The following is a 21,422-nucleotide window of genomic DNA, read 5'->3' on the forward strand; positions in this document are numbered from 1 at the left end:
AGGGAGGGATCCCACCATTATTCAGGTTTCCTCCCAAAGGCCACTTCCCTGCCCATGCTAAAACAATATCCCTGTTGGCTTTTGATTGTGCTCTGTCATCTTCAGCTTCATTTTCCTCACTGCACTCAGCAGTATCAGAAATTACTCTGTTTACTTACTGGTTTCCCTGTTGGAAGATAGCCCTTTGAGTTAACTGTGTCTAGTTAACTAATTTATCTACAGTGCCTAGAATGGGTCATGGCATAGAGATGATAATGTTTAGTAAGTATGGTCTGGGAATTTAGAGTGGTTGCACATTGCTGGAGAGTTGGGGTGGAAAGAAGGCAGAGGGTGTGGGTAGAGAGAGTGTGGATCTGGGTCACAACTTACAGTGTTGCTAAAGCGCCTAAGTCTACAGGGGCTGGGGTGCCTCTAAAGGAGTTTAAGTAGGAATAATTGGGCAGATTCATGTTTTAGAATTGTTAGGTAAAAAGGATAGAACTAGATTGGGGGTGGGGATGCATGAGATATATTAGGGATAATATTTCACAGATGTGTGCAGGAGCTCAGGTGAGAGCTAATGAGGGCCAGAACTATGGGAATGGAAAGTCTCGGTTTCAGAGATGTTTGGAAGGAGAAAAAGGCAAGACTTGCTAATTGCTTGATTAGGGAATGAGGATTTTATTTTATTCTTTTCAAGATTTTATTTATTAGAGCACAAGCAGGGGGAGCTGCAGAGGGAGAGGGAGAAGCAGGCTCCCCACCGAGCAGGGAGCCCAACACGGGGCTTGATCCCAGGACCCTGGGACCATGACCCAAGTCGAAGGCAGACGCTTAACCAACTGAGCCACCCAGGCGCCCCTGGGAATGAGGATTTTAGTGCCTACTACACTGATAGGGAGTCAGAAACTAAAACTGGAACCAAAGCAGGAAAGGTGTTTGGGTGAAGGTTAATCTGACCTGGTGATGCTAAGATGAGCTTCCAGGCAGAAATACCCAGGCTGGAGTCTCAAATGGGGATGAGGACAGGTGGCAATCAGAACCACAAGTGAATGAAATTGCCTGGGATAGGTGGGAAGGACATTATTATAGTTGTGGAGCAGGGAAGGGAACATAACCAAGAGTAGAATACCAGCATTTATAGGGAGGGCGAAGCCAAGGGGACCCAGGAGTAAAGACAAAAAAAAGAAGAGATAATCAGACTTAGGGAAAATGGTAACAAGTCTGTCAAGGGGCCCCATACCACCCTCACTAGAAGGATTCATAGAACTCGTAAAAGCTTATTATACTCAGAGTTATGGTTTATTACAATGAAAGGGTACAGATTAAAATCAGCAAAGGAAAGAGGCACATAGTGTAGAGTCTAGGAGAGACCGGGCACAAGCTTTAGTTGTCCTCTTCCAGTGCAGTCACATGGACAGCTCTTTTTTGTTTTGTTTTCTTTTGTTTTCAAAATTTTATTGATTTATTTGAGAGAGAGAGATCACAAGCAGGGTGGAGGGGTAGAGGGAGAAGCAAGCTTCCCACGGAGCAGGGAGCCCGATGCGGGGCTCGATCCCAGGACCCCGGGATCACGACCTGAGCCGAAGGCAGACGCTTAACCGACTGAGCCAGCCAGGTACCCCCTGGACAGCTCTTAATTTCATCTCAGCAATGATGTTTGCCAACATTTACCGATATTGCCAATCAGGGTAGTTCACTGGAGCCTGTGCAGAGTTTTTATTGGGGGTCAGTCAAGTAGGCATAGAGTGCCCACATGGCTGACCTTAGTTATCCAGTCCCTGCCCCCTTCAGAGGTCCAACTGACCTGGCCCAAGGCTCCTACCATAAATCACATTGGTAGTGTAGGCTCTCTGCTGTGGCCAAGGTCTCAGGTAAATGCAGACAGTCTTTTTTTTTTTGTTTTAAGATTTTATTTATTTATTTGACAGACGACGAGAGAGGGAATACAAGCAGGGGGAGTGGGAGAGGGAGAAGCAGGCTTCCCGCAGAGCAGGAAGCCCGATGCGGGGTTCGATCCCAGGACCCTGGGATCATGACCTGAGCTGAAGGCAGATGCTTAACGACTGAGCCACCTAGGCACCCTATGCAGACAGTCTTTGGAAGGATGTTCCAAACGCTTAGAGATTAGCTCCAAGGAGCTGGCAAAGGGTCAGGTATTTTTTAGAATGTGCAGGATTTGAACACCCCAAACCTGCCGAGTTAACCTTTCACTGCACAGAAGCCAGTGGGAAAGGAGAATATTGCAAAAAGGAGAGGATTTGGGCGCCTGGGTGGCTCAGTCGGTTAAGTGGCTGCCTTTGGCTCAGGTCGTGATCCTGGGGTTCTGGGATCAAGCCCCTGGTCGGGTTCCCTGCTCAGCAGGGAGTTTGCTTCTCCCTCTCCCTCTGCCCCTCCTCCCCCTTGTGCTTGCTCTCTCTCTCATTCTCTCAAATAAATAAAATCTTAAAAAAAAAAAAAAAAGAATTTGCACCATGTCGGTTGCTAGGGAGAGAGCAGTTATGGCAAGAACCAAAAATCTCGGGGTACCTGGGTGGCTCAGTCGTTAAGCAGGGAGCCTGCTTCTCCCACTCCCGCTCCCCTTGCTTGTGTTCCCTCTCTGGCTGTCACTGTCTCTCTCTCTGTCAAATAAATAAAATCTTTAAAAAACAAAAACAAAAGTCTCCAGTAAAGTTGGCAACTTGGACATCACTGATGACATTAGCAATAGCAGTTTGATTGGATTGTCAGGGCGTAAACCAGACTGCACACCTGTTGAATGTTGAGAGTTAAGGTTGCAAATGTTGAGGCAGTTCCTTGAGAACCTTTGAAGAGAAGGGGAACCTTGAGCAGGATACAGAGTGGGGCTAGGATTGCCAGATAAAACACAGAATGCCTAGTTAAATTTGAATTTCAGATACATAATGGATAATGTTTTGTGGTAAAATACAGATAAAATTGGCCATTTTTTTTAAGGGTGAATATCAGTGACAGTACATTGATGCTGTTGTGCAACCAATCCACCACAATCTAGTTCGAGAACATTTTTTCACCCCAGAAGAAAACTCCATATACCCATATAAGCAGTGACTCCACTTTTCTGCCTCCCCCAGACCCTGGCAACTGCTAATCTGCTTTCTGTCTCTGTAGCTTTGCCTATTCTAGATATTTCCAAAAAGTAGAATTCTGTAGTATGTAACCTTTTGTATATGGCTTCTTATACTTGGTATAATGTTACTAAGATTCCCCCATGTTATGGCATGTGCCAGCTCTTCATTACGTATAGCTAAATAGTCCACTCTGTGGACATCCCCTACCTTGTTTATCCATTCATCATTTGTTTGACCTGGGGTTTTTCCACTTTTTGGCTATTGTGAATAGTGCTGCTGTGAACACTTATGTGCATATTTTTGTTTGAGCACCTGTTTTCAGTACTTTGGGTATATACCTATGAGTGAAGTTGCTGGGTTATATATTCTATATTTAACTTATTGAGGAACTGCCAGACTTTTTTTTTTTTTAAGATTTTATTTATTTATTTTAGAGAGAGTGAGAGCAAGAGAACACAAGCAGGGGAGATGCAGAGGGAGGAGAAGCAGGCTCCCCGCTGAGCAGGGAGCCCAATGCGGGACTCGATCCCAGGACTCTGGGATCATGACCCAGGTCCAAGGCAGATGCTTAACTGACTGAGCCACCCAGGTGCCCCCTGCCAAACTGTTCCACAGTGGCTGTACCATTTTACATTTCCAACAGCGGTGTATTAGGATTCCACTTTCTCCACATCTTGGCTAACACTTGTTATTTTCTGTGTTGTTTTTTTTTTCTTTTTTAATAGCTGTCTTAGTGAATGTGAAGTGGTATCTCATTGTGGTTTTGATTTGTATTTCCCTAGTGACTAATGGTGCTTAGCATCTTTCTTTCTTCTCTCTTTTTTTTTTTTTTTAAGTAGGCTCCATGCCCAGTGTGGTGCTTGAACTCATGACCCTGAGATCAAGAGTGACATGCTCTACCGACTGAGCCAGCCAGGCACCCCTGGCATCTTTCAATCTTAACAGTACTGAGTCTGTAATCCATGAACAGGAGATGTCTTTTTATTTATTTATATCTTTTTTAAATTTCTTTCAGCAGCATTTTATAGTTTTCAGTGTATAAGTCTTGTACCTCCCCAGTTACATTTATTCCCAAGTATTTTTATTCTTCTTAATGCTACTGTAAATGGAATTTTTATCTTAACATCTTTATGAATTGTTCATTGCTAATGTTTAAAAATGAATTATTTATCCTGCATTTTTTGCCTTGTTCTTTTTTTTTTTAAGATTTTATCCATGGGCGCCTGGGTGGCTCAGATGGTTAAGCGTCTGCCTTCGGCTCAGGTCATGATCCCAGGGTCCTGGGATCGAGTCCCACATCGGGCTCCCTGCTCCTTGGGAGCCTGCTTCTCCCTCTGCTTCTCTCTCTCTCTCTCCCTCTGTCTCTCATGAATAAATAAATAAAATCTTTAAAAAAAAAATAAAAAAAATAAAAAAAAAGATTTTATCCATTTATTTGACAGAGACACAGTGAGAGAGGGAACAGAAGCAGGGGGAGTGGGAGAGGGAGAGGCAGGCTCCCCGCCGAGCACGGAGCTCGATGTGGGGCTGGATCCCAGGACCCCGGGATCATGACCCGAGCCAAAGGCAGACGCTTAACTGACTAAGCCACCCAGTCGCCCCTGCCTAGTTCTTTTATTAGCTGTAACAGTTTTTGTGTGTGTGTTGATTCTTTAGGATTTTCTATATATAGGATCATATAATCTATGGATAAAGGTGGTTTTGCTTCTTTCTTTCTACTTTGGAGACCTTTTTATTTTCTTTTTCTTGCCTACTTGCTCTGGCTAGGGTTTCTTGTATGAAATTGAATAGAAGCGGTAAAAGCAGGCATCCTTCTCTTGTTCCTGATCTTATGGGGGATTCTTTCATTCACCATTGAATATATTAGCTATGGGTTTCTCACGAATACCCTTTATCATGTTAAGGAAGTTCCTTTCTGTTCTTAGTTTGCTGAATGTGCATAAGTAATTTTTTAGCATATGTCACAAATAGTACACAGGACATTCGTATACTAAAAGAAGAAAATCCATTATTTATCTGATTTTCAGATACAAGTAGGCAGTTTTTTTTATTTGCTAAATTGGCAACACTAAGAAAAACTCAATACCAAGGCAAGGTTTTTTGAGTGGGCTGTTGAGGGCAGAAGAGACTTACATGTTGAGGAAAGGGTCAGTAGTCAGAGATAAGTTGAGCATTCAAGAGCAGCAAGAACAGATGGAATAAGGTCCAGCGGTCAGGTTTATACATGAAGAACATGGCTGCTTCACCTGGATTCCCATAGAATTTTGCTGACCCTACTATTAAGGTGATGAGTAAATGGTAGAACCCTTTGTTCATCTCCTTGTTTTGAGACTGTGGGTCTCTTAATTTTAAGAGTGCCTTGATTTGAGCCTATGAGTTTCTTTCTTTTTTTTTTTTATTAAAATTTTATTTATTTATTTGCCAGAGAAAGAGCACAAGCAGGGGGAGTGGCAGGCAGAGGGAGAAGTGGGCTCCCTGCAAAGCAGGTGGAGCCCGATACGGGACTCAATCCCAGGACCCCAGGATCATGACCTGAGCTGAAGGCAGTCACTTAACCGACTGAGCCACCCAGCACCCCAAGCCTATGAGTTTCTTAAGAGTAAAAGTTGTGTCTACCTGTGCCTAGCAGAGTGCCTTGCATGTAGTAAGCCATTGAAGGGTGACTGGGCTCCAAGCATATAGGATTGCAAGCCTTTTCTGGGTGCACACCTGTGTTCTGGTCTTTTGTGCATCTCTCACTGGTGGATGACTGTGTGGGATGTGCTGGGACAGCTGTCTTTCATTTTAACCAGCTCTAAGAAAAATGAACACAAGTCACATTTTTTTCATGGATGGACAAGTAACTCAATTTAGAAATTATAAGAAGTATTGTACTTCTTTAAAAGCTGAAGTGCCCAATTTATAAAATTGCTCAGTGCATTGATATTCCACCCACTCTGAGGTTAAATGCTTTTCTCTTATTTGACAGGTAATCTTTTCTTCTTTTTTTTCCTCTGTAACCTGTTTGAGCCTAGTCTTTAAAGTATGTGTATCTGCCAGAATTACTTTCCATTGCGTTTTTGTGAGACTCAAAAATCAGGTTGTCTAACTCAGCTATGGCAACTTCTTTTTAGGCCAAAGGCAGATGGATGCTCAGGTGTTCAGAAAGTGTCATGGTCACCTTATTCTCTTCTAAATCATCCCTCCACACTTCCCTACCCCCATGTTCTGAGTCCTTAACCATAAGAAGGTTTACTTAGCTTCAAGCTCCAAAGAAGTACAGATAGAAACCTTCCAGATAGGATGACCAACTTGTCCCAGTTTGCCTGGGGCTTTTCTGGTATTATCACAGAAGGTTCCACATTCTGGAAAAACCCTCAGTCCTAGATAGACCACATGGTTGATCAGCCTACTCTGTACCCGTTCTCAGCCCTTCCCTTGCGCTTGCCCTTCATCAGCCTGCGTACAGGGGGTGCAGAGGAGAAAGGTCTATCTCCATCTGGCCATCCAGTCCTGGAGGAACTGTCAACTGCAAGAAGTACTCTGAGCATTGTATCTACACCCTCAGTCCTCTCTGGTATCATCTGTGACCCCAGGACCCCAGTCCAATTGTTTAACTACTTACATGTACTTTAAACACACAAAAGGGAAAATGTAGCCCACCACTCTACTGTTCCATATTTTAAATTTCTGCATGGCCACCATTACCTCCCAAAGTATTCATGTGTACATATTCCTAGATAATAGATTTTTTTAAAGATATATTTATTTATTTAAGAGAGAGAGCATGGGCAAGTGGGGAGGGGGGCAGAGGGAGAGGGAGAGAGAATCCTCAAGCAGACTCCCAGCTGAGCATAGAGCCTGACATGGGGCTTGATTCCAGGACCCTGAGATAATGACTTGAGCGAAAATCAAGAGCCAGATGGCCAGGTGACTGAGCAACCCAGGCGCCCCTTTAGATACAGATTTTTAACAGATGTGTGATCATAGTCTTCTGTTTTTGTGGTCTTTTTAAAATTTTATATATAGTTTTGCAGTTTTTGTATATAGTCATATTTATCATTTAAGTGGCTGGTACACCAAGAATAAACATGTCACTCAAGTGTTTTTTTTTTTTAAGATTTTATTTATTTATTTATTTGACAGAGAAAGATATAGAGAGAAAGGGAACACAAGCAGGGGGAGTGGGTGAGGGAGAAGCAGGCTTCCTGCTGAGCAGGGAGCCCGATGCAGGGCTCAATCCTAGGACCCTGGGATCATGACCCAAGCCAAAGGCAGATGCTTAACGACTGAGCCACCCAGGTGCCTCAACTCAAGTGTTTCTTACAGTGTGGGTAGTGGGATTCACTGGACTCTTCAGTTGACCCCAGGCACCTCATTCTTGCCTTAGATCTGGGTAAAGAACTTGAAGACTTACGTGGTAATAGGGTATTTGGATTTAGGGGCTCCTGACTGGCTTAGTGGGTAGAGCACCTGACTTTCGATCTTGGGGTTGTGAGTTCGAACCCCACATTGGGTATAGAGATTACTTAAAAATAAAATCTTTAAAATAAAAGGCTTCAGGGTGCCTGGGTGGCTCAGTTGGTTAAGCGGCTGCCTTCGGCTCAGGTCATGATCCTGGAGTCCCGGAATCAAGTCCCGCATCAGGCTCCCTGCTCAGTGGGGAGTCTGCTTCTCCTGCTGACCCTCCCCCCTCTCATGTGCTCTCTCTCTCTCTCTCTCTCTCATTCTTTCTCTCAAAAAAAAAAAAAAAAATCTAATAAAATAAAATAAAAGGCTTCTTAGAGGACAGTACCAGAGATCCTTGTGATGGAACTGTTCTCTGTCTTGACTGTGGTAGTGATTACACAAATCTATATATGTGATAACATTGCATAGAATTGAATCCACAGGCACATGTGCATGAGTACATGTAAACTAGGGAAATTGAATAAGATCATGGATTGTATTGTTGTCAGCTTCCTCCTGGTGACAGGACGTGTAGTAGCTATGCAAGGTGTTACCATTGGGGGAAACTGGTTAAAGGGTACATGGGATCTCTGTATTGTTTCTTACAACTGCATGTGAATCTGCAGTGATCTTAAAAACTTTAATTAAAATCTTTAAGAGTAAAAGATTTTTTCAGGGCGCCTGGCTGGCTCAGTCGGTAGAGAATGTGACTTTGATCTCAGGGTCATGAGTTTGAGCCCCACATTGGGGGTAATTTACTTTAAAAAAAAAATTTCCTTGAAGGTAGTTTTGAAATCCTTGTGAGACAGTAATATGTTATACATAGTTCATTTTCCTCCTTCCTCCTCTTTAAGGATACCCCTCCCTCAAAAAGAAAAAAATTAAAGAAAGAAAATGCCCAGGGAGAAATTGAGATTGCTAGTATATTTCTTAATAGTGTGTACTTTGATGCCTTCAGGAAGCCATTTGCAAAGATAGCCCCTCATGTAGTACAAAAAAGATAGTGGGAGCCCCTTGAAGGGTGAATTGCCTCTAAGTGGTTCAGAATTGCTTTGTCATCTAGGAGGTTAATGGCAGGCTTTTCATTAGTGTCATTTCTTTCCCTGGTTAGAAGCCAGATTCTATGACTTCCTTCTGACCAGTAGCTTTCAAACCTTTTTTTTATCACAGTCCTCAGTAAGAAATGTCTTTTACATCAAAACCCACACTAATGGTGCTGACTCAGTTGGTAGAGCATGTGACTCTTGATTTTGGGGCTGTGAGTTTGGAACCCCACATGAGGTGTAGAGATTAAACAACCCATAATAATAAATAGATAGAAATGTAGTTTCAATTATATATTTCACAAGTTTCACAAAACACTTCCCATCCTCATGGATGGTACACTCTGACTCTATTCTACTTAATTAAAAAAAAAAAAACCTAGTTATGTTTCAGTAATGTGAGTTCTTGATTCTTGATCTGCAATTTGGGAGAAAAACACTACCTCGGACCATAGGTAAAGTAGTCTTAAGCCCCTTGGCCTTAACATTCAAGGCCCTCCCCATCTGCATCTGCGTTTCCATCCCTGTCTCCTCCTCCCTTTCTAAGAAGCTAAGTGGTATATTCAGCATTTCCTAAACCAGCCTCACTGTCCTGTCTCTGTGTGTTGGCTATTACTGGTCCCCATCCCTTGTGTCTTTCCCCTGTTCCTGTTCTTGCTTCCTGACTCCCATAGTCAAGTACATATTGTCCATTATACCATTAGTGTGTCGTATCCGTCCCGTTTCAGAGTTGTCCATGAGGTCAGGCATACGTCTTTGTTGTCTCCATTTCAAACATTACTCCTGTGAATTCTTCCCTGAATTCTCTGGGTATACTTTTGGCCAGTATTTTTCCATTTTTTTCCATCAAGAGCCACAATAAGAAATTTTATATTGGACCTAGGATGTAATTTGTTATATGTATTTGGATAAAACTGAAGGAAAAGTTTCATACAGTAGGGGCACCTGGCTGGTTCAGTCGGTGGAGCATGCAACTTGATCTCTGGGTCGTGAGTTCAAGCCCCACGTTGGGTGTAGAGATTTCTTAAAATCCTAAAAAAAAAAGTTTCATGAAGTAATGCCCATATTGTGTGTATTTTGATATTTTATCTTCTCTTTCAGTTAATATTTCTTTTTTCAACCCATAACTTGATTTCAAAACCACAGATTGAAAAAACATTCGCTTAGGCCATCCTTCCCTACTCTGAATGTCATTTGCAGAAAGCTCTGTTGAAAACTTTTATATTCCATAGTCACTGTCGGAAGGAGGTCCATCATGCTCAAGACTTGTGGACAGGACCATTTCATTTATTTTTTCTTTCTTTTTCTTCTTTCTTTTTTTCTTTCTTTTTTTTTTTCACAAGACTCGTAGAGAATATTTATTACAGCATTTTTTCATAGTAAAAAAATTACAAACAACATGTAATAGGGCAATGGAAAAATAAACCATTTTTAGTCCTCCAATTGAATATTATGGAGAAGTTAAAATGAATAAATTAGATACCAACATTTCAACATGGGAAACCTTAGAATAATGCTGAATGGAAAAGCCAGTTGTGAGATGATGTGCATGGTATAATATCATTAAGGTACATTAAAAATACATTAAGACCACTGCATATTGTTTATAGATACACACATACCCAATACTGATTCGAATGAGAGACACCAACATCAGATAGAGTTTGCCTCTTGGTAAAAAAGGAGAAGAAATAAGGATTAGTGTGGGTTTTGTTTGTATCTTTTCAGTTTTTTCTTAACGCCAAAATGAGAAGCAAACATGGCAAAATGTTTACATCTGCTAAAGCTAGGTGGTGGGTATAAGAGTGTTTACTATATTCTTTTTTTTTTTTTAAGATTTTATTTATTTATTTATTTGAGAGAGAGAGAGCACATGAGAGGCAGGAGGGTCCGAGGGAGAAGCAGACTCCCTGCCGAGCAGGGAGCCTGATGCGGGGCTCGATCCCGGGACTCCAGGATCATGACCTGAGCCGAAGGCAGTCGCCTAACCAACTGAGCCACCCAGGCGCCCGTGTTTACTATATTCTTTACCTTTTTATCTGAAATACTTCCTTTAAGAAAGGAAAAAGAATCTCTAATGGAAACCGACGTGTTATCTCCTTATAAACCTTTGTTATCTTGCTGTCTTATAATGCTTCAATTATCTGGCTCCAGGCTACTTCTCTGAACTGCAGAGCACTTTAGCCATGATCCGTGGCCCTCGGTTTATACTCAGACCCAGTCTCTCTTGTACTTAGATGCCAGCTTTGGAAAAGGAGGCTCTCATTTTTAAGTATTTACTGAAGTAAATGTATAAGTAAATAAGTATTTGCAGGAGTTCAGGTAACATGGTTATTTCCCAGGCAGGGCTGAGGAGAGTCTTCCTGGGTGAGGCTGTCTACATTTTCATATGTTGAGCTGAGCCATTCTTTTTTCCTGGATTTAGCATTAAGGCAGGAAGCACTTGACCTTAAAAGATCAGGGGTGTTGGAACCAGAAAGGTGATAAGATCACATAAAGGCCTTGAAGGCAGACGGAGTCCTAGAGAATCCTACAGTGTTTGGACGTCACTATTTGCCAAAGAAACAGTTACTGTCATTTGTAAGATGGTTTCAAAAGGATCTGCCAGGGCGCCTGGGTGGCTCAGTTGGTTAAGCGACTGCCTTCGGCTCAGGTCATGACCCTGGAGTCTCAGGATCGAGTCCGCATCCATCAGGCTCCCTGCTCGGCGGGGAGTCTGCCTCTCCCTCTGACCCTCCCACCTCTCATGTGCTCTCTCTCTCAAATAAATAAATAAAATCTTAAAAAAAAAAAAAAAAGGATCTGCCACTCTTCTTCCATGGCACAGTCATTCGTTTCAGTTTGATCTCCAGTTGTTTAAGTTGTTTCAGTCACCCCCCCCCCAATTCTTATTAGTAGGCTTTTTTTTTTAATTGGTGCCTGGCTGGCTTAGTCGGTAGAGCATGTGACTATTGATCTCGGGATTGTGAGTTGGAGCCCCTCGTTGGGTATGGAGATTACTTTAAAAAAAATAAAATGTTAAAAAAAAATTTAAGGGGTGCCTGGGTGGCTCATTTGTTTAAGCAACTGCCTTTGGCTCAGGTCATGGTCCTGGGGTTCTGAGATTGAGCCCCACATCGGGTTCCCTTGTTCCGTGCAGAATCTGCTTCTCCCTCTGCCCCTCCCCTCTTCTCACTCTCTCTCTCTCTCTCAAATAAATAAATAAAATCTTCGAAAAAAATAGGCTTTAATTTTTTAGAGTGGTTTTAGGTTTACAGAGAAATTGAGCAGATAATACGGAGAGTTCCCTTATACCTCCTCTTGTTTGCATACCATTTCTTCAAATACTAACATCTTGCATTAGTGTGGTACATTTGTTATAATTGGTGAGCCAGTATTGAAACATTATAATTAACTGAAGTTCATGTAAGTTAAGGATCACTGTGTTGTATGGTTCTGTGGATTTTGACAAATGCCTAATGTCACATGTCTATCATTACGGTATCATGCAGAATAATTTCACCACCTGACCATTTCATTTTTATCTCTGTATTCCAGTGTCTAGCACAGGGATTATAAATGTTATATGAATGTGCAATAATATCTTGTCTAAAATTAGATAGGAGCAATCAAATTCAGTGGAATTTGAAAAACATTTAAAGAACAGTCTGACACAACCAAATAGAGCCTATCCTAGGAATAAAAGGATGGTTTAAAATTAGAAAAATGTGCTATCTCTCATTAGTCTGTCAGATAAGAAAAATAATAAAACTCAATATATAGAGAAAATCAGAATTCAAAGCCTATCCCTGATTTTCAGAAAACTCTGAAAATTAGAATGCTTTATTAACATAAAAAGAATATTTCAATCAGCATTATTTCGGAGATGATACACTAGAACCATTTTCTAATGGAAAAAGACAAGCATGGTAACTCTTATTATTTCATATAATTCTGGAAGTTCTAGCTTTGTCTAGAGACAAAAGGGTTACCGTTTTGAGAAAGAGGCTCTCATTATTAAGATTGTAGAAACCCCCCCTAAAAAAAGAACTGAAAATCTGTTAAAATAATTGGTTTAATAAGATAGCCAAACATACTATAGATACCCAAGTGAAAAAGTTTCCTCTATATAGCAAAACTGGTTAGAATAATTAATGAGATAAAAGGATCCTATTAATAAATAGCCACCTTAACAAGAGACATGTAGGACTCCTTAAGAAAAAAAGTCAAAATTGTACTAAGACAAAAATTGACTTAAGATTTTTATGTTTTTTTTCCTTAAGATTATTTATTTGAGAGAGAGCAAGAGAGAGAGCATGAGCGGGAAGTGGGGTTAGGGGCAGAGGGAGAGGGAGAAGCAGACTCACTGCTGAGCAGGGAGGCTGATGCGGGGCTTGGATCCCAGGACCCTGGGATCATGACCTGAGCCAAAGGCAGGTGCTTAACCGACTGAGCCACCCAGGCGCCCCAAGATTTTTATCTTAATACTGTAATAGTAAAAAGTTGCCAGCAACCTAAATGTCCACCAAAAGGAGAGTGGTTTGTTGTTAATTTTACGCTTTCTTGTTCCATGATGATTTTAAGGTAGCTTTCAAAATATACACTATGGCATAAAAATTAACTGAAGAATTCAGGCAAAGAGAAATCTGGAGGGATGGGCCACAGATTTATTCTGAGCTTTCCAGCAGCCAAAATAAAGAAAGGATCATGATCAATTTATATGATTCATATTCATACATAAAATATTGAGTTGATCAGAAGAAACTTTTCCTAGTACTGAAACCAAAGAGAATTTTCTTATGGGTTTCAAAGAGAGGATACCATCCAGAGTAAAGAATGATCCTCTTTTTTTTTTTTAAAGATTTTATTTATTCATTTGAGACACAGAGATACAGAGAGAGAGAGCATGAGCAGGGAGAGAGGCAGAGGGAGAGGGAGAAGCAGACTCCCCGCTGAGCCAGGAGCCCGATGTGGGGCTCGATCCCAGGACCCCGGGATTATGACCTGAGCTGAAGGCAGATGTCCGACCATCTGAGCCACCCAGGCGCCCCAAAGAATGATCCTCTTAACAACCTAATAAAACAGGAGCCAGCTTCATAGAGGTGTTTCTTAAGAAATTCCTTGCTAATGGGCCACACAAAAAATCAGTAGTTGGTAAAGCTATTTGCAGCGGTTCCAGGAGTGTGGTGATGGCTGTGTATGGGATTTGAACATGAGGGTGGTCCAGTACACTGCCCTGAGGAGCAGCTCAGGGGGAGGATATGTTATAGAGACTACAGTTAGGATTCCCAGCTGATGTGTTGTGCTACCCTGGTGTCCTGTGAATTTTCACAGATAGGCCACTAATTTTTTTTTTTTTAAGATTTCATTTATTTATTTGACAGAGAGAGACAGCAAGAGAGGGAACACAAGCAGGGTGAGTGGGAGAGGGAGAAGCAGGTTCCATATAAGTTCCTGGTAAGGGGCTGCTGGGTGGCTCAGTTGGTTAAGCATCCGATTCTTGGTTTCGGCTCAGGTCATGACTTCATGAGTCATTGGATCTAGCCCCATGTTGGGCTCCATGCTTGGGGAGGGGTCCACACTCAGTGGGGAGTCGGCTTGAAGATTCTCTCCCTCTGCCTCTCCCTCTGTGTACTCTCTCTCTCTCAAATAAATAAATCTTAAAAAAAAAAAAAAAATTCCTGGTAAATCCTTCAAGGTAAATGGTGTCCAAGTAGATAGTAACCAGAGTGGTTTGGAAGGTTTAGAAGCCGGCTTCACCTCTCTTTAAGCCACAGTGTCTTCATCTGCAAACTAAAGACATTAGTATCCACTTGAGGGCTAACCAGTTAGTAAGATTAAAACTGAATAAAATCCCTGATGGCCTTCTCTAAGCCATTTTATGTATGTGTTTTTCTAGCCAGAGTTGTGTTTTGTTACTAGAGGGTCCTTGTCTCATGACTCACTAGGAGTTGTTTGTGTTGCTATGACACGGTGCAGATAAAACCTTGTATCTTGTCCTGCTGGTTGGAGGGACAGTCAGAGTCTCCCCTCTCAGGGTGTCTGAAGGGGGATTTTTAAAGTTATGAGGTAGCTGAAGTTTGGAAGCCCTTTGGCTTGCCCTCATCCAGGTCACCTCTCCAGTCCGACTGTGGGAGCAGGTATCAGGTGATAGCTGAGCCAGGGTTAAAGGCAAAGGGCACAGTAGTCCTGAGGGTGGTCACTTCTGGGCAACTTCATTTCACACTGCCATTTACGATTGAGTTGGGTCCTCGGATAATATTGGAAGACTTTTCCATTTGGCTTCATACTCACAGGTAAGCCCTTCATCGTGGCTTCCAGAGGACCCCTGCCCACCTTGTTCTGGTCCTGGCATTTAAGTTCTCAGAGAAATGAATGTCATGATGTGTAGAATAAATGAAAGTTAGAAGCCCACAGTGTGAAGTGTCCCAAGAAGATAGCAAGGAGAGAGGAAGAAGGTAAAGGTGAGTGAACTCAGTGCCTCCCGCTGGGAAATCAGGTCCACACTTCAAGGAGCTGACAGCGTTTCTCTGTGGGTTTGTTTTTGTCCCTGAAATTCAGAGAGAGAAAAGGCCTAAGAAGTGGACGGTGGGGTGGAGGTAATTGCAGACCTGGGGCCCTTTATCTGACTCATCTGAACCACCTCTCAGCATTTTGATGTAATGACACAGTTTCTGTCTCTTTGCTTGTTCTTAGCAAAGCCCCATCCCATCAGAACAAAGCCCGAGGACAGGGTGGCCCACAGCAGTGCCTGACCTCACCGTTCACTCAGGGCCAACCCAGCTCACACTCGCACATCTGTTAGGTCACCACCTGTGTCACTGTCATCTGTCTTCCTTTGGCATTTTAGGCTGGCTTTTCCAGAAGTGTTTTGTTTCCTTGGTCTGGGCTTTATATTCATTTTACTGCTTCTATATTCAATTAAAGTCAATGGCTTAATTGTACATTGAAAACAAAACCAAAAGACTTAACAAGAAGCCACTGCCCTGATTGGGCAGGAGAACTGAGGGCAGTGCTACTCTGAATGTGCTCTGGTTTCCGGACCAAGAAGGGGCACATATAAGGGCCCTGAGAATATTTGCAGGTGCAATTCCTTATACACTCATTTTTGAGTTGTTGTGGAGAACGAGAAAAGTGTCAGAAGCCAGAGACGTTAACACAGTCTTCCCCTAGGGGGGGAAAAAAGAATTCTGTAAACTAGTCCATGTTGATTCCAGGCCAGATTCTAGAATATTCTTTTTTTTTTTTAAAGATTTATTTATTTTTATTTTGAGAGAGTGAGAATGAGAGAGAGAGAGAGAGTACATGAGAGGGGGGAGGGTTAGGGGGAGAAGCAGGCTCCTTGCTGAGCAGGGAGCCCGATGCGGGACTCGATCCTGGAACTCCAGGATCATGACCTGAGCCGAAGGCAGTTGCTTAACTAACTGAGCCAGCCAGGCGCCCTAGAATATTCTGACAGAGAGATGGGCATGCATGCCTCATAAAGTGTGAAGTACTAAGAGTTTCAACACAGGTTCACAAAGAATAGGAGACTTTAGGCCAAGGGTTTTCTACATCATCAGATTCATCTCCCTCTTTTTTTTTTTTTAAGATTTTATTTTTTTTGAGAGAAAGCAGGAGTGAGAGAGATCACAGAGGCAGAGGGAGAAGCAGACTCCCCGCTGAACAGGGAGCCCGAAGTGGGGCTCGATCCCAGGACCCCGGGATCATGACCTGAGCCGAAAGCACCTACTGATCATGATAACACAGACCCCAGAGGGTAACCTTGTCCCTGTTGGGCTAACAGTTTTTGTTGTCTTGTCTGCCAGATAGAAAAACATAGAATGCCTGGCTGGCCTCACCCAAGGAGTTCAGAGCCGTTGGCAAGGCCTGCTGCTAGGAGGGCTATTTCTAGTGGTTTCCCTGCTTCTGTACAAAGAATACCAAAGGCTTTTGGACATTGATCTTTGTTTTTCTTCCAGTTTTATTGAGCTATTCATTGACATATCACATTGAATAAGTTTAAGATGTACCACATAATGATTTCAATATTTGTATATAATACAAAATGCTTACCATAGTCAGTTTAGTTAACATCCATTATCTCACACAGTTCCAGCTTTTTTCCTTGTGATGAGAACTTTTCAGGTCTACTCTCAGCAACTTTCAAATATACGATACAGTGGTAACTATAGTCACCGTGCTGTGCGTTTCCTCCTCAGAGCTTATAACTACACGTTAGTACCTTGTGACCAGCTTCACCCATTTCCCCCAGCCTGGACATTCGTCATTAAATTTGTCCTTCTATGGTGCTTTCCAAGTCTAAGATTTTCTGTTTCTCAATGATGGTGTTTTGTACTCTTCTAATTTTTTGTCTTAATAAGAAAATGCAATTGCATTGACAGGTGTTAAATGACAAAGATGCCTAGCACTGTGATTATTTTCTGTGACCTGTTCCGTTCGGAACCCTCTGGCTGCGTAGTTCTATTCTCTATGCTCTGCCACTTTTGACTCTCTCTTTCCCTTGGGGAGCCCCTTGCAGAGCTGACAGGCCCTTGCCTCCAATGGGTCCATCTGTCAGCCAGAGAACCAGCAGTCTTGGCCAAGCTGCTCAGTGTGCAAGAGAAAGCCCCTCTATCAGGGCGCCTGGCTGGCTCAGTCGGTGGAACGTGAGACTCTTGATTTCAGGGTTGTGAGTTTGAGCCCCACGTTGGGGTAGAGATTACTTAAATAAAACTTAAAAAAAAAACTCTGCAATTTTTCGGTGACTCATTCTTCCCTAGCATTACATGTATGATACGATGAGACCATTCTCATGTGCGTGGAAGTCTTTATTACCCTGTTTGATTCTCTTCCCTTAGGAATCAACTCCTAAAAGTTTAGAATTGAACTTTAACTTGTCTAATACCAAGTTTTGTTTTTTATTGAAGGCTATTTCTGATGCTTGGAAGCTACCCTTTCAGCCACAAAGATGGTCATCAATCTTTGCCTCCCACAGTTCAGACCAAGAATTTATTGCAACAAGGTAAGCAAAACAAGTATATGCACATAAATATACGATGGCTACTTTTCATGTTTTTCCCCATACCTGCCTTGTGTATGTGGAGGTGTAATGTGCTTTCACCTTCTCTGTTTTAGATCCCACCAGGTGACACTTAGGTAAGCATGGTCAGGCCCCACGGCTAGAATCATACACCACTGTTAGAAGGTGAGCTGTAGCTCATTTTCTGGAGGGTCGTATTCATTGTGCTCTTCCCTCTGATGATAAAATTTAATTCCGCTCAAAGTCCTAGTGAAGGTAGAGATACTGTCTCTCCCCTGCCGTTCTTCCCGCTTACTTCCCGTGCTAGAGATGATGGCTTGTATTTGTTATTTGGATTCCTTCTTTATTATTTGAATTAAGCTGCTTCCCCTTTTGTGCAAAGGAGGTTATCTTTCCACAGCCCGGAGCAAGGAGTAAGGAAACTGCAAGGGGAGATCTGAACCCTCCCCTGATTTGGACCTTCTGCACACAGCGTACTATTTCAGGTTCCCAGACTGTGAAACTGATTTCTGCCAACGGAGACACAATTTCCCCCTGCCATCTGAAAAGAACATTCCTATGAAACCTTTCATAAGCTGAAATAGTGTAAAATGAAGATTATCCCCTGCCTTCCGAAAGTTCACCTTAGGCCACTTTGCTTTTACGAAAGGCCTATATTAGTGTGATAATGACTTTTCTTCGTAAAAGGAAAAATTCTCTTAAAAAAAAAAAAGATCTCTACCAGTTATAACAAATACTGGAAATTTAAGAGGGGAAGAAGTTACTCACATTCCCACCCCATAGCATATTCACTGTTCTAGATTTCCCGTAGTCTTATGGTCCTTGTTTCTGAACACACCTTTTTTTAACCAAGTTCCAACAATCATAGATTTACAAGATTGTTCATTGTGCCTTGCTAGGGAAACCAATTGGTAAAATCCAAATACTAAATTAAGAACTTTAGTGAACATCTTTGTTTTCCCCTAAATCTCTCTGGTTTCATCCTCTGAAATAAAAAAAAAAAACAAAAAAAACATTGGTATATCAGCTCTTTTTTTCTCAGAGACATTATTTTGAAGGAATTTTTGGTTGGGTTGAGCAGAGTTTTGTTCGTATTTTTTTTTTTTAAGATTTTACTTATTTATTTGGCAGTGAGAGACACAGCCAGAGAGGGAACACAAGTAGGGGGAGTGGGAGAGGGAGAAGCAGGCCTCCCGCTGAGCACGGAGCCCGATGCGGGGCTCGATCCCAGGACCCTGGGATCATGACCTGAGTCGAAGGGAGCCTCTTAACTGACTGAGCCACCCAGGCGCCCCTTGTTCGTATTTTTTAAGAATAGGCAGTACGTAGGAACAAGTTGCCCTCGGCCTTTGAGCTGAACTTGAGTGCCTCCCCCCACCCCAAAAAAACCCAGGAGAATTCGGTGTGATAGGGAGCATTTTAAATGAGGAACTTAATACTTTCTTTAAATAATTTTCTTAGAAGTGGCAAGTTCTTGAAAACTGGTTGTCTTCATTTGGATCTCATCAAATGAATGCGTCTCGTATTTGTCATTAACTTTAGATATCAGCTGATGGTTATGAAGTAGAAAATCTCATCTCTGAAGACCTCACAAAGAGAAGTCATGGTTTTAGGACAGAGTATTTCATTAAGCCACCAGTCTATGTGACAGTTTCCTTTCCCTTCAGTGTGGAAATCTGTAGGATTAACATAGACCTCACAGCTGGGGGAGGCCAGAATGTCACAGGCCTGGAAATGTACACGTCCGCCTCATCCAGCAGAGCATCTTGGAATGCCCCCGAGTGCCGGACCCCGGGCGCAGCCGAGCCATCCATCCCGGACAAGGAGGCATTCACCTTGGTAGGCAAAGTCTTACTGAAAAACCAGAGCCAAGTGGTGTTTAGTCACAGGGGCTTCAAGGCCAGGCCACCTTTTGGTCCAATGGAAGCCACACTCCCCTCTCCCGCTGTTGTGGCACAGGAGCTCTGGAATAAAGGGGCTCTTTGTCTTAGCCACGTGGCCCATCTCAAGATCTGTATCACCCATGTGACAGGCAGCGGTATCCCTTGCATCAAACGGTTGGAAGTGTGGGGTCAGCCAGCTAAAACCTGCTCTCAGGAGGTGATAGACAGTGTCCTGCTGCTTGCCTCCGAGAGCCTCCCTCAGGACTTGGCTCTGCAGGCTCCCGCCTTGCCCATGGAGAGTGACTGCGATCCTGCAGGCCTGTCTGAGGGCCAGCAGGCCCCCTCCAGCCTGCGGGAGCTAGCCGAGGTAATTCGGGATGTGCCTGAGGAGTTCCTGGATCCCATCACCCTGGAGATCATGCCTTGCCCCATGCTGCTGCCCTCAGGCAAGGTCATCGACCAGAGCACACTGGAGAAGTGTAACCGCAGCGAAGCTGCGTGGGGCCGAGTGCCCAGCGACCCTTTCACGGGGGTGGCCTTTACTCCGCACTCCCAGCCCCTGCCTCACCCCTCCCTGAAGGCCCGGATTGACCATTTCCTGCTCCAGCACTCCATTCCTGGCTGCCATCTGCTCGGGAGAGCACAGACTGCGTTGGCAGTGACCCCCTCTTCCATTGCTTTGCCCTCTCGGAAAAGGAAGATGGAGCACGCTGAACACGCCCCAGACGGTAGCCTCGGTATCAGTGCTTCCTGTTTCTCTACCACAAGCCTTCTGGTCTCACCCACTACCTCAGAGCACCCCGCTAAGAAAATGAAAGCTGCCAGTGAGCTGGGGCTGACGCACATGGACTGCTCAACAGGTACTCCACGTCCTACGTCCATGTCCGTGGTCATCCCTACGCTTCCCAGGTGACACTTGGCACTGTTGCCCTGTGCTTTATGCCTTGCCACCTTAAATTATCCTCACATTTACTGGTGTAAAGCACTACACATGCATGATCTCATAGCTTCTCTGGTCAGGAATCCAGGCGTGGTTTGGCTCTGCCATCTGCTTCACAGTCTTCCACAGCCACGGTCACAGTGTCTGCAAACCAGATGGAAGTCACAGTCTTGTTTAACCCAGTCGTGGTGGTGACATCCTATCATGTTTGCTATATCCTGTTAGAAGCAAGTCGCTGAGCCCAGCCCACACTCAAGGGGTGGGGGTACCCGGGTACCCAAGGCAGGAGTATCTGGAGGTGGGTCTCATTGGGAACCATTTCAGATGCTCTCCCACACCATTGATTCTTATTTCGTTCAGTGGTGGTTTTTTTTATTTGTTTGTTTTTGTCTAAGATTGGTGGTTGAATTTTGTCTAAGGCCTTTTCAATGTCAATGGAGATGATGCTACAATTTTTCATCCTGAGATCTTTTAATATGAAAAAATACATTAATAGGCTTCTTAATATTGAATAGCCAGTACTACATTCCTGGAAGAAACTCCCTTTGGTCATGCTTCTTTTAATGTTTGGCTTGGTTCTGTTTGCTAGTGTTTTATTTTGGATAAATAATTTGGACTGTCGTGTGTATGTATGCATGGGCACATGCCATCTTTGGTCATGTTTTGTTATCAAAGATTTATTTGCTCCATAAGAAGAATTAAGAAATTTTCCTTTACTAAACTTTAGAACAGTATAATAGAGTGCTCACTTTGGCAGCACATAAACTAGAACAATATAATAATATTAGGATCATTTACTCTTTTACATATTTGGTAGAATTTGCCCATGACGGTTTGTGCCGGGTGTTTTGGAGATAGCTCTTTGACACTTTTTTCTTATGAAAATTGGTCTGTTTAGATTTTATCATTCTTCTAATTTCCTCTCTTACTGTAAAAACCATAGGCAAATAGTGTGCTTAAAGGTTACATCTGGTTTTGAGTATAAGTTTTAGTTAACATGACCCTCAGAAACTCCTGGAAGCATTCGAGGTGCAGTGGGGTGAGACAAGGAAAGGTCCT

General features: G+C 43.0%; 1 protein-coding gene across 4 annotated transcripts in view; it reads left to right on the forward strand.

Moving 5' to 3' along the window:
- Positions 1 to 21,422, forward strand: part of UBOX5 (U-box domain containing 5) — a 37,979-nt gene that overhangs the window by 12,350 nt on the left and 4,207 nt on the right. For all 4 annotated transcript variants that reach the window (XM_028118709.2, XM_028118710.2, XM_028118711.2 and 1 more), the window contains 2 exons: positions 17,428 to 17,522; positions 19,083 to 20,283. In XM_028118709.2, coding sequence (XP_027974510.1) covers positions 17,469 to 17,522; positions 19,083 to 20,283 — 1,255 coding nt within the window. In that variant the 5' untranslated portion in view covers positions 17,428 to 17,468. The remainder of the gene's footprint in view (positions 1 to 17,427; positions 17,523 to 19,082; positions 20,284 to 21,422) is intronic.

Source organism: Eumetopias jubatus, unplaced genomic scaffold (assembly GCF_037043125.1).
Source record: "Eumetopias jubatus isolate StellerSeaLion01/CBP00866 unplaced genomic scaffold, mEumJub1_p1.0 scaffold_9, whole genome shotgun sequence".
Classification (NCBI taxonomy): Eukaryota; Metazoa; Chordata; class Mammalia; order Carnivora; family Otariidae; genus Eumetopias; species Eumetopias jubatus.